Consider the following 13,915-nt stretch of genomic DNA (forward strand, 5'->3'; position numbering starts at 1 on the left):
GTGCAGATATGATCTTCTCTTCAGCAATCATGGGGTATTTAGTAATCATTCAAGAAGGGGAATTGCCATTTAAAAGGGGAAATGCTTGTGGTAACTTTATATAACATTCCATCAAATCTGTTATCTATTTTGACTCCGTCCACAATGACAATGCTCAGACATCTGGCCATTTTTACCTACATTGCACAGAAAGATTTAGCTTAGAGATGGTATGTTACTCTTTCCCACTGCCAGAAGACTCTGATGGAGCCAGTACTTGCTATATTTCTGCCAAAGAGACTGTTCAGAAGCACCAAGGTGCTAGAAAACTCTGCCTGCCTTAGCCTGATACAGTCCTGAATTTATCCTGAACAGCTTACGGGAAGTGTCTTTCCCTAGTGGCACAGGGGCTTTTCCTAAATGCAGTGGTACGTCTACTGCATAAGTTCCTTAGTTGAAGTTGAGAGATTCACAAGAAAAATCCCACCTTTTATGTTGCTGCTTATTTGATGCAGACATAAAAAAAAAAAAAAAAAAAAAAGCCATTAGCATATCAATTTTGAGACAAGGTCCTATTTCATCATAAGTGTTAGCTCAAGTTTGCTATTTTATTAATCAACCATAAACTTCTTAGATATACAAATTACTCATGAATTTCCCTAATTTCCAGCACCATTCTGTTATGTACAGCACCAGATGTGCAGGTCTCTGATGAATGCCTTCATCTGGAATACTTAGTATTTGGGATTCTGTGCATGGGAATTAGAGAACCCAAGCAATATTTCATGTAACAGAGCAATAATTATTTTTAAGTATTTGAAGAATTCACCTTCCTGGCAACATTACTGAACTGAATTCTGAATGTATTCTTTTTGATTAGGAACTGTCATTAGAAAATAAATGAAGAGTCAAAGTCTGGTTACATTTTACCCAATATTCCCATTTTTGTTCATCTGGGACATACAGAGCCCAATGTTGTGACTGTGCTAAAGAGTCTCAGAACACCATCAAAATATTTTCCTACAAAGATTCACTCTAGCGCTGTGCTCATTCTGCCAACAATTTCTGAAAACAAATCTATACTCAGAGGAAAAATGAGTCAGGGACAAAAAACTGACACCAACCCTCTATCCTAGAAGTACTTACATTATTAGTTACGGATTCTCTCTTACGTTGGTTTCTTTCAAGGCTGTGGTTATAGATCTCTCCATTAATACTCTGCTTAAAGAGAAGGGTTTTTAGAGTTGGATGTCCTTTTTTAATAATAGGTTTAAAGATTTATTACCAACATGTTATCAAAGGGAGGTGTTATGGCAATGTAGCTTAGTGGGTAATTTATTTCAGAGTGAGATAAATCACTGATTGTTTCCTAGTGAGAAGCACGGGTTCAGACTCATTATTGTCAGAACAGTATATTACATGGGAGGTTGCTGTCCAAATGAGCTGTAAATTTAGAGTGTTTATGCCCGTGCCAAGTGACTGACCAATTCAAGTGAAAGGTCATATGGCAGTTTTTGTTTAAAATAATCTTGATAACTTTAGCAGTATTTTACTATGTAAAAACATTCACGAGTACCAGAGCTGTGAGTCTGGACATGCTGTCGCACAGTGTGGCAGAAGACATAGCAGGGTTGTGTCTGTTTGATCGATGCAGCTGACTGCTCAGAGCAGGAGGTTGGCCTGGAAACCTCCTGAGGTCCCTCCCAGCCTGAATTTTCTTACCATCCTATGAAGTTATCTGGGGTGTGAAGAGTTTGTGTGGCCAAACCATGGTCTCTTGGGTGGAGGAATCAAAGATTCTGCCTATGGCTCAGAAGCAGCATTACTTAAACAGGTCTCTCTAAAACAAATCTCCTTGTTGAAGAAAGACAGAGCGATGCTGTGAGCAGCAGAATCCATGCATCTTTGTTTCATATGGCTTTGAGCAGTAAGTCCCCATAGCTCCCAGCTGCTCTCACACCACATCTCAGACTCTTCTGCAATACCTGCAGGCTCCCCGGATATCCTCCTGCCCTTCCCTCTACATCCAGCTCCGGGTATTGATGCCAGACCTCCTCACTGTAGCCTCTCCAGTTTATGCCATACTCCTGATGTCCTTCCACCTGCTTTTTTTGGCTGAAGGTCTGCAATATTTAACAAATTTGTCATTTTTTTCAGGGGCTGACGGAATTAATTATTCTCCTAAGGCAATATTTCACCTGTCTATTTCTGTTTGTAAGCTGGTATGGTCTTAAGGGATATATGCTTTCTTCCAACACATAAATCTGGTTGGAAATTAAAAACCAAGAAGGAGAAATAACTGTCCTTTGTATGATTTGTTACCCTGCTTTTTTTTTTTTTTTCCTTTTTTTTTTTTTTCCTCTTGGAAATCTGCCATATTCCCATCATGCAAGAGGCAAGTAGGGGCTGTAATTTCCTCTTGGAAAAGTAGGGAATAAAAAGACTTTCAGTAATGACTGTAGCAGGTTCTTCCACAATTTGATTTGTAGAAATCTGTGGAAGGTTTGTGTGCTTCATTTGTTTTTCAGTCCTCTGAAAATGTTTAGGACAGTGGGAAGAACACAAAGAAACTTTAGACAAGGAAGGTAATATTTCAGTGCCCAGTGAAGCTGTAGGAAGCAGAGACGTGTCCCATGGACTCAGGGATGCAGCCTGTGGATGTTTTAATTTTTGATGCAACATTTTCTAGCTGTAGTCTAAAGAGGCAGGTTTTATCCTTCCCTTGTAATATGCTTTGCACAATGTGGATGCACCAGTTGCATCTCTGTAATTAATTTTCAATTGAATTTTTGTTAAGAAATGGGGTTAATTTGTCTATTTGAGGATTTCCCTGTGTGGGTTGTAAAGCAAACACAGTGGGTGAGGTTCCAGATTCTCATATGGTTCAGGTCATCTGCAGCTGCTGGCAGCATCCTTTGGGGACGTGGGCAGCTAAAACAGGTTACATCAGGCTGCTCAAACCTTAACGGGGAAATGGATAGCAAGACAGACGGCACGAGAGCAGTGAACTGAAAAGGTGTCCTTAAAATCATCCTTTTTTCCATTACTTAGGATTTTTTAAAAGCAATATTTTTATTTTTATTTTATTTTATTCACCATAGGGTCACATATGCTGTTTCAGATTTTACTCTTTCAGACTTTAAGCTTTTTTAAGAGATGGAGAGAAATTGCACCATCTCTACGGGCAGCATGCTCCCTTGCTTGGGCAGCTGCTGTCAGATCCCCCCAGAATCATCTCCTCTCTAGGCTGAACAAGCCCTGGTCCCACAGCCCCTCCCCATAGGGCAGGTGCTGCAGCCCCAACCACCTCTGTGGCCTCTGTTCAAGTCACCCCAGTTGATCAGTGCTGTCAAACCTAATTACTACGCCTTGCTAAGTAAAGGAAAGGATACTATTCATTGTATGGGCATACAGGAAATAACCATGTGCTGTTAAATTCATTTACTTAATACCTCTGTGTTCTTTTAGATGTATCAGGTACTTTGAAAATCCATACTAAGCTGTAAAATTTCTTTCTGTGACACAAGAAAACACATTTTTGTTGTTGTTCTTCTTCTTGAAGGATAATTTGGGTGATTGAAAGACAGTTTGATTAAATATAGGCTTTAGAAGACTATAGAGGCAAAGTTTGGGAAAAACAGTATTTTTTACATGAAAAAGAAATAATATATTAATTAGGCTAAGGCTAAATATGGACTTCAAATACTTATGAATACTCAACACATTAAAGAACGAAAATCCATGCAATCAATGTTTCACTAGGTAATAAAGCACAACAGATTGTAAAACCTAAGACAAGGACAACACCCTCTCCCAAACACGAGAAAAGGTGGAAAACAGAGACCTAGTTGTTGGCATTGTGTCAGTATAGAGACAATGGATGCTTGTTCTATTATTTATATGAACTGACTGCTTGGCAGATGCCACTGCAAAAGGACCCTTTATTTAAAATATAGAAAAAATAGAATTTGCTTTCCTTTATAATCACACAATGCAAAATACTAATGAAAATGTTGGATTTCCTGTAGCTGGGAAGAAAGTATTGTCCTAATCTGCTTTCAGCAAGAGGCTCTAATCATTCTAGTCACAAAAACATGATAAAAGTGAAAAAACATCTTTTTATTCTTTGAGATACAGGGGGAAAGAGGATGGAAATGCTTATTTACAGTTTAAAATGGTAATTCTTGATTTTTCCTCTTTGTTAGTGCATATTGACTGTTCTGTTGTATCCCTATTCTGTACTCACTCCCCGTAACCAAACAGATGTTTAGTGGTTTTTTAATGACTACAAAAGGAAATTCTCATAAATTATAATATGTAGGGGCTGGGGCTTCCTGTGCACCTTTCTGCTTCTAGTGCTGTAGTCACAAATCCATTCTCTGTAATATACTCAATAATTATATGTTCTTCTCATTTATTTTTCTGCCACTTTTATTTAAAACTTGATTAAAGAAAGCACTTAAATGTGTACTTAATTCAAACCCTTAATCAGAGCAGCACTTTCTAAGTGAAGCAGTGTGGGGCAGCTTTCCATGTTAAACCATAAAAACTGAAATCTGCTTGATCTTCAACTGATATTGCCATTTCACTGTCATATTCCTGCCTTCATATTTTGTTCTAAACTTATTTCTGGAAAATCATCATGTTCTCTCTTAAACTTTTGTTTACTTTTTTTTTTTTTTTTTAATTTTGAAAATGTCAAAGACAATAACAACAAAACTGACCTCACCTCATTGAATGAGATGGAAATTGTTTCCAAGCTGACTCCAAACCCATGTCTCAGGATGGAGTGTGGCTTTCTAAGCCTACCAACAAACCAGCTCTCCCAACAATGGTAGAAAAGACTAAACATGAAAAATTAATCAGTAATTTTATTTATGAGAAAGGGTGAACTGGCACAAATGAATGGCTCCTTGTATCAATATTTCAACTGATATATTTGATTCAAACAGAAGTCTGGTTTTGTATATTATCACTTGTTTAGGTGATAATATAGTCACATTACAAAAAATGTGCAGAAGATACATGGGGACAGGTCTTGGAGCCCTGTTCTTTACATGCGTTGTAAGTGTGCACTGGACCATGTGTACAGTCAAAACCGTACACATCAGGCCAACACACAGAAGGGTGCACGGACCACTGCACACTTTAAAAGTGTCTCATCTGGAGTGTGGTTGAAGTTGTAGGTTTTAAAAAATGCATGTTTTGCACGGAGTGCACTGAGAGAAAAGTTCTGCAAGACTGGCTGCACGCAGGTTGGAGCTACCATCATGGTAATGAGCTCTTTACAGTGCATAGACAGGGTTGTGGGAGGGAGAAATAGCACATCACTGCTCATACTCTGTGTGGTTTGTCCCACCCAGTAGAGGTTTCTGCCAGCCATACTCATGTCATGTTGCATGCTCTGTTAAGGGCAGGGTAGCCTCACTGAACGCTAGCTGATATGGATACCCATACGTTGATATGCGCTCCCTCCAATACACACAAATACACACCTGCAGCTTTAAATACTGTTTTAATACCAAACACAACAAAAGGAGACTTTGATTTCTTTATTTGGTGTTTATTGGATCTAGCTGAGAAGCCTTTTGACATTTCACCTGCATTTTCTGTCTCTCAGACATGTTTCTTTCTGACATTATAATTTTCAAAATCTTCACAAAGATACTCACATCACCCCTGGGTTAGACTCCTAGTGCCCTTCCCCAAATGGGCTGACCACAGAGATAACTGCAGAGGCAGGAGTTAAAGGAGGTGGTTCTAGTTTCTCTTGCACTTACTCCATACGAATTCAGAGGAGCCCAAGCTCACAATGAAGTCAGCCAGAAGCACAATGCACAGCCCGCAGGCTTCAGCCTGGGGCAGCTGCCACAAGTGAGTTGGTTGCTCTTTGGCCTCTCACATGTACTCTGTTTGCTGTGGCCATTTTAAGCCTTTCCCTCTGATGTCTTTTCACCTCTGATCCAGGCTTTCAGAGTGAGCATGCTAATTTTGTCCTCTTGAACAAATGTCCACATAAATAATCACATCTTACTTGCCAGATTTCCCTGGCAGCTTCAGCTGAATACAGCCAGGACAGATGACTTTTTTTTTTACAGTACCTCAGGGAAGAAACAGTTGGGTAAAGGGAGCAAAAGGCAGAGTCAAAACCATGTTTTTTAGGATACACATACCTCATCCCTGCTACTTTAATTAGACTGTGTTTACAAGTCAAGCAGGGGCTGAAAAAACAACTCAGAGGCATCCAACCAGCGCCAAAATCCTAGCAGTTCCTTGGCTGCTGTTGGAGACCTGGTCACTGGTGGTTTCAGCACAATGGGAGACACAGGCTGAAGTACACACCAACATCACACCCTGCCCTACCCAGTAAATGGTCACCAAGTTACCTTTGCAGTGCATTTTGAAAATACTTTTCACACTCCCTCACAGAAAGGCTGGATGCTCCTGCCCTGGGCACTTAATGCCCAGCAGACCTATTCCTCATCTTGCTTTTTAATTTGTTTATTTTGTTAAGAATTGGATAATATTTTTTGTGGTCTTGTTTGTGTGTGTGGTTTGGTTTTATTTTGGTTTTGGACTATAGCCAAAACAGGACAACCCTTCAAGCAGTGAGAGTTTTACAAATACAATAAAACATTAAAACCCACCTAGTTTATTTGATGAAGAGGGCAAATCTCTGCCCTGGCCTCTGGGCAGTGCTGCCATGCATCCCTGCTGCACACGGAGCCAGGAGAGCCTGGGCTCAGTCCCACTCACCTTGCCTGGCTATTCTCTCCTGAGCTGAAACACTCAATTTAAAATACAGCATGCTGGCAGTGCACCAAATCCACTGTGGAATACAAGATACTTCAACATAAAATCATGACAGCAGTTATTCAGTATGTATGCATTTATTTTCTCTTCTAGCCCACACCCATCAACACAGGGCATTTCCTGCATCACAGGGTGGTGGCCGGGACAGAGTGCAGTCTGTGCTGTCGGTGGATCCCACTGGATTTAGGGGAATGGTGCTATACAGTTTGGGAGAAAAATCTCAGCTTTGTATAGCCAGCCACTGATTTCCCTGGAGAGATGAATAACATCCTAAATTTCCTCAAGTGGAAGTATGGCACAAGGAGAAGCAATACAGCTGCTAGCAGTAGGCACAGGGCTAAACCATGCTAATGTGGGGGAAAGCATAACTTTTTATGAGGGCATGTAATGATAGAACAATGGGTAATAATTTTAAACTGAAAGCAGGTAGATTTAGTTTAAATATAAGGAAGAAATTCTTTACTCTGAGGGTGGTGAGGCCCTGGCACAGGCTGCCCAGAGAAGCTGTGGATGCCCCATGCCTGGAGGTGTTCAAGGCCAGGCTGGATGGGGCTTTGGGCAACCTGGTCTGGTGGGAGGTGTCCTTACCCATGGCAGGGGGGTGGGACTGGGTGGTCTTTAAGGTCACTTCCAACCCAAACCACTCTATTATTGTGTGATTCTATAACCTCATTTTCCATGATCCTTTAAAAAATCTTTTGGGGCCTGTCATGAGATGGGGTATTTTATTGTAGGAAATCTCTCTTCCCAGATGCCTCCTGAACAACTTTGTGCTGGTGCCTGTCTCCTCTCTCCAGGAGAAGGCACAGGTGCTGCCAACCGCTGTAGGAGCAGAGTGACAGCCAGGCTGTGCTGACCCCAGAGCATGACCAGGTGGTGGCAACCCTTGGAGGGAGGCCTGGGGCTGGTGCTCTGCTCCTGGGCACGTAGCACAAAGCATGCTGCAGGAGGCTGGACTACGACTTTGGGAATGGATGTGAACATCTCTGGACTTGTTTCTCCCAGATCGCCTAGAGGCTGGAATGGATGTCACACAGAAGACAAAACACAAGGGACAAAATTATATCACTTAGGCTACATTCTGAAGAGCTGGCAAGGTTGCACTTGAATAAAGTGGTTTTAAGCTTGTTAGCAGGGTGGTGTTTTGCATCCCCTTTCACAGGTGACTTAAAATATGTATAGTTCCAGCAGAGACTCGGCAAGTCAGAATTCTCTTTCCGTTTTCAATGACAGCCAATCTAAATGTCTTTATTGGCACCTGATTTCACCTTTAGCAGTTCTGGTTTAGGAAGCAAAGTTTGTTACAGAACTCCTGGGGTCAAAGCATGGAGCTGGCAATGTCAAACCTGCAGCAAGCCTTGGCACCAGATAGCAGCTTCCTGTGTTCAGAGCTTTTTTGTCCTCTCTCAGCAGTTTATCTCTCCTTGCTATTGTTAAAAACACATTTTCTCTCTTCTCCCCTACATAGCCCCAAGCAGACAGATCCATCTAGGCTAATGGAGGTGCGAAGTTAATGTAAAGAGGAACCTTATTACCTCTAAGTTGTTTTTCTTTCAAAGCCCTCACTTACCATGTCAGGACATTCCTGTTCCCTTCCATTTTTCTTTTATTTCTCACCCCCCTTGGAGAGATTGATCCCTGGGAAGGAACTACCTCTGGGGACACACAGAGCACACATCCTGCCTTTTGCCTGGCTGACAGGTGATACTTGATGGGTCACCTGCCCTTTAGCTGGAAATAATTAGCATACAGTCACAAAGGAGGACTACAGGCTGGTGTGGAGTAACACCAATTAATTAAGTACTCCTCATCTAAGCAACATTTAACTATACTGATGTCTGCACAGAAACTTCTGAAAAACAGTACAGAAATCAGTTAATATATATGTCAAGAAAACAAAACCTCACAATTAATAATTGAATATTTTTATCTCTTTAATAGAGATTTTTTTAAACTTTGACTTTATTACTTTTGTTATGATTATTACAGTAATTTCTTGAGTGTCACTATAGGTATGGCTATGTTTTTGGAGTTTTAAAAGTTAAAAATCCAAATTCATGATCCTGTCCTATTAAGCTCACCTCACAGGTAGGAATATCACAAGTGAAGGAAGTTCAATACAGGCAAGATACATTTTGCACTTCTTTCTAGAAGTAGCTTAGCTCCTGTATTATTGGCACTGCATTATTGGCATTTGCTCCATGTGTAAAGCATACATAGAGAAGAAAACAACAACAACAACAACAAAAAAAACCAACAAGCAAATAATACTGGAAAACAGAAGCAATACCCTTAATAATTCTCTGAGGCTGCCCTGGCTGGTGCAGAACTCATGCATATGGCTGGTGCTAAACTAATGCTAACTTGAGTACATGTTGTAGGAAGCAGTGCCCTTCCTGCAAAGCACTGCTGTCCCCGGGCACAGATCGCTCCTGCCGTGGAGCTGCAATAATTGGCTCCTGGTCTGCGCTATCAAGCAAGGGATGATGGACACAGAAAGATGCAAATAATTCTGCCAGTTGCTGGCTCCATCCCCAAACCCCCTTTTTCTTAGACGTGTGGAAGTATATACTACTCAGTTTGGTATTATTGGTATTATTTGGTATGTGTTTGCATTCAGACACTTACTCAAGCTCCTCTCTGCATATGGTCTGTGTTTTGAGAGTTTGCTCCTATCTGCCTCATAGAGGAGTTTTGTGGTTATCCTTGTTGCATACATCCTGAATTATATCCTGGGTGAGTGCATACACAGCTTCTCTCAAGGGTCAGCCCATGGCTGGTATAAGTTTTCTTTTTCTCTATCTGCAAGCAACCCTATCTTCCCTACTGCCAGAATGGGCAGAGATAGAAATGCTGCACAAAATCTCTTCTGTGCATTATGTGTGGCATTTTCTTTTAGGTGTGTAACAGGGATCCCACTGTGTAACAGGGATTTTGCTGAAAACCTGGAATTCCCACAATGAAACACATTTGGAAAACATGTGTGTTCGTGCTGGTCTGCACCTAGACATGGCTGTAGGATGTCCTGCAATTTTATCTGTTAACCAAAGTCTCCAAATCCAGTCATTTTAAACAAGCCTGGGCTACATATGTTTGGTTTTGGAGATAGCTTGGTCTTATTCTGTCTGGTGCATCCAGATACACCTGCGAGGGAATTTGCAGAAATGTATGTAAGTGCATGTTCATCATAACATAGCTGTAAAAATTTACTGAGTTCATACTGTTAAATGAGACAAAGTCTCAAAGTCTCAGCTTTCTGGCATTTTTATGACCTATTTATTTATTTATTTTAACGTGTGGAGGCAATGTATTTATTTTTATTCTGCTTTGTACTCAGTATGGTCACTGCTAACGGTAGTACAGGAAGGAACGCTAGTGAAGAACTAAAGCATGAAGTTTTGCTGTATTTTACAGAAGTGTTTGAAATCCTAAAATAGGATGTATGATGTATATGGTAGGGGCTACAAGCAAAACTTCACACCAGTACTGTGATCCCAGAACTGTGGCCAAATTACTCTTACTACCTGGTGAGATTTCACCTTAGTTTTCCCTACACCTCCAAAGCAACCAGGCAGTCCAAGCAGCCAGACAAAGCAACACGCACAGGTGAAGGGAGTTCCCTGAGTGCCCTAAGAGCATCAGGTAGCCATAATTTTGCATTTCTGGTCATACAAATAAGGTTTAATAGAGTTTTCCTAATTGATCAAAAGCAAATTTGATCCTAAAGAAGTTTTCCTGTTTGGCAGTTTGCAGATGAGTTTTACTTTCAGGGTCCCCTATATCTGAAAAATATAGCATTGGATGTGTTTTGTTGCTCTTCCCTGTCAGCATAACTGGCCTAATAGCTGAGTAAAAAATGATCTATGTTGAGTTACCTCTACAGACCATGCCTTTATGCTCCTTCCTGACAGTTTCATGAGGAAGTCAGGTGTGATGCATTAGAGAGGGCACACAGCTGGCTAAAAATCACACTCATAAAGTTGTTTTCAATATCTTACTGTTGGGCTGAGAGGCTATTTCAAGGAATTCATATGGATCAATCTTGAGTCAATTTATGTTAATTATTTCTGTTACCGACTCAGATAGGGTGAAGAATGTGTGTGAGAATGTATATAAGTCTAGACAAGTATTGGAAGAACTTTGGCTGCAAGAAATCAGAATTCAGAGCCAGCACTGACAAAAATACTGATTTTGAAATCAACAAGATAAAATTAAGTTGCAAAGTTACACTTAGGAAATAGAGATGAAATGAGCAATTGGAAATAAAAAATAACCAGCACTGTTAGCATGGCAGCACTGTAAGAGAAGAACAAATCAAATTGCATTGTATCTCTAGCTGATTATGGGAAAACAAAATGACAAATATTTCTCTATGGTACATTAGGCAGCCTGTTAGCTATGGGTCGTTAATGGGAAAGAATTACTATGTAGACAACACTGGTAAGACTTCAAGTATAGAAACACTACATGCTATTATAGGCATATCACTTCCTCAAAGGTGGAGGCAGACTGAGAGAGCAGCAGGGACCAAGAAAATGGTATGTTATTCAGAAGGTGAATGGTTAAAGGACAGGCAGTGTCAAGATACTGGGTTTGTGAGTCTGGGGAGTTGGAAAAAAAAAAAAAAAAAAAAAAGGAAAAGAATGATGATGTTTTTTCCAACAGGAAAAAAAAAAGTGATCCACTTGGGTTTCTCTGGACAATGAGGAAAATGAAAGGAAGGAGAGAAGGAGTAATTCAAATTGCAGCAAAACCTAATACAGTGTACTGAGAAATGTTGTGGGTTCTCCCTTTTTGGACCAGTTTTCCCTTTGTTTTGAGAAAGGATTTCTGGAAACCCATTCAAGCTCTACATTTCTATCTAGCATATCAAAGTATCTCTGTAGCTTATTGGACTGTGTGACTATTAATTTAACAGGGCAGCAGCTCTACAGGCATTTTTCTTTCCTGCTCTGAGACAGGTATGCATTCCCAGGCAGACTGACATGCTAAGTTCTGCAATGCACCTGCTCCTACTCATGTCCTTCACTGAATCTCCACACTAGTGCTTTATATTACCAGCCTAGCTATTTTGGTTTAGGAGATTTATTTATTTATTTATTTATTTTATTTGCCAAGTACATAAAAAAATCCCTACAAATTGTTCTACAAGCTTAAAAACAAAGAGTACAGAAAGAGAAGCAGAGGAAGAAAGCAGAATGGGACTTCTGGTTCAATTACTCGTGCGCATAGCCATACATACGCATATATAAATGAGCATGCTACATTATTTATTGTTGTCTTTTTATGTTCACAGGGCTACAGCTACACATAGGGGCCAAGTTATATTCAAGGATGCCTTAGCACAACAGCTGTGTGAACAGGGAGGTAAGAGAAGCCATCATTTTAAAAATACCTGCTAAATGTGATTTTTCATTGTTCTTGCATTTCAGTACTACTTATTATGAAAGTAAATTTTTAGAAAACTTCCCATCAGGACCTTCTTTATATTCTCAAAACTGATACTTTCTTTGGCTTCACATCTCCCATCAATGATCTGGGAAACCTAGAGTTATGTCCTCTCTGGTAATCACTGGGAAATATCCAAAAATTAAAGTACATCTTATTGCCTTATATGCTTACTTAAAGTCAGCCTGTAATAACCAACCATTTTTTGTTTAGTTAACACCACAAGGTGAGTTTTAACTATCGCTGTGTTGACTATAAACAAAAAATGCAACATGCCTACAGCAAAAGCTTCATATACCATCCTGCTCATGTGTAGCTTTGTGAAGAACCCGCTTTCCCATTTTGTGAAAGTAGGCCATTAAATTTTTGCCCTTCACCTGCAACTTTTGATCATTTTTATAGCTAAACAAAATGTTTGACTTACACTGACTAAAAATCTAATTGTTTGCACAGCTTATCACATATATTCTTTTGATGAATAACCTAAAAATAAATGTCCTGTTGTGAGCTGTTGTCTACAAAAAGCACACTGCTTTGAACCTGCTTCATTAAAGCAGTGGGAAGTAGGGAAGGTATCCATCATGTCTAGTACAGGAGAGAAAGGAATTTCTCTGCTGATCCATTTTTTTCTGCAAAATTCCAGTGATATTTCCATGTGAAAAGAGACTGAAGCATGGGCCAAACCAGTCTAAAATAAATATTTCAAAATTAGAAACATGCTGTCATACAAATAAATGATAAAAACTCTCAAAATACATACTTTTGGGCATTATGGTATGTTTTTTCCTATGAGCTTGGGAATATCTGTGCAATAGTTGTGTAACAGGAATTTACCAAAAATTATGCCAGGAGCATTTATTGTGGTGTTAGGGTAAGGTATGAGTAGTACCTCTGTGATATTAAGGGTAAAAATATTTCACTTTTCAGCTTCAGTATATAGATTTTCAGTATTTTAATATATCAATGGGAAGTAGCCAGGGGAATTTAGAGAGGCGACTTTAGATACAAGCTAATAAGCTTGGAACTTAGAATTAGGTATATTTTGAATGAATTAGAAAAGTGTAACACGTGTGCTGGCAATAAGAAGGAAGTGTGATAATAACCTGGATGGAAGGTGATTGGGCCCAGCACATATCAGTGTTTTACTGTGTGGAAGGAAAAATGTGGAGAAATAGCAAAAATGTCTTTAGTATTCCGAACAGGAAATAAATTGTACCCCTATAATATAGGTGTGGCGTTTTGGTGACTGGTATAATGGGATTTGGGAACAAAAGTATTGGCAAGAATGCCATTTGGGATGCATTAAATAGAATGATGTTGATATCTCGCACGGGCTGGATAGATGAGAGTGAAAAAATCAATATTCAGAGTCATCAGCATAAAATGGTAAAAAGCCTCATAAGGAGGTAAAATTCTCCATGGCTACTGCATAATGAAATCACTGCCAAAGGCAGAGCCTGTAGTGGCCAGAACAGGTAAGGAAAGGACAAATAAATATGATATAGGAGTGAGAGGGAGTCAGAGAGCTGGCAGTGATCATCATGATGAAACCTATGGGCAAACAAGCTTAAAGGAAACATATAACTATCAGCATCACAGCTGGCAGCATGGTCAAGGAGAACATGGGCAAAGCAACAAGATTCCTCCCTGCTAGAAGGAAACACCTTGGTAAGCA

At 39.9% G+C, this 13,915-nt stretch overlaps 1 protein-coding gene across 1 annotated transcript in view; it reads left to right on the forward strand.

The window, feature by feature from the left end:
• The window catches only part of RELN (reelin), a 287,703-nt gene that overhangs the window by 102,911 nt on the left and 170,877 nt on the right, over positions 1-13,915 (forward strand). The window contains exon 4 of the mRNA XM_082777470.1: positions 12,089-12,159. Within this exon, the coding sequence (XP_082633596.1) occupies positions 12,089-12,159 (71 nt within the window). The remainder of the gene's footprint in view (positions 1-12,088; positions 12,160-13,915) is intronic.

The sequence above is a fragment of the Aythya marila genome (genome assembly GCF_965140915.1).
Source record: "Aythya marila genome assembly, chromosome: 1".
Taxonomy (NCBI): domain Eukaryota; kingdom Metazoa; phylum Chordata; class Aves; order Anseriformes; family Anatidae; genus Aythya; species Aythya marila.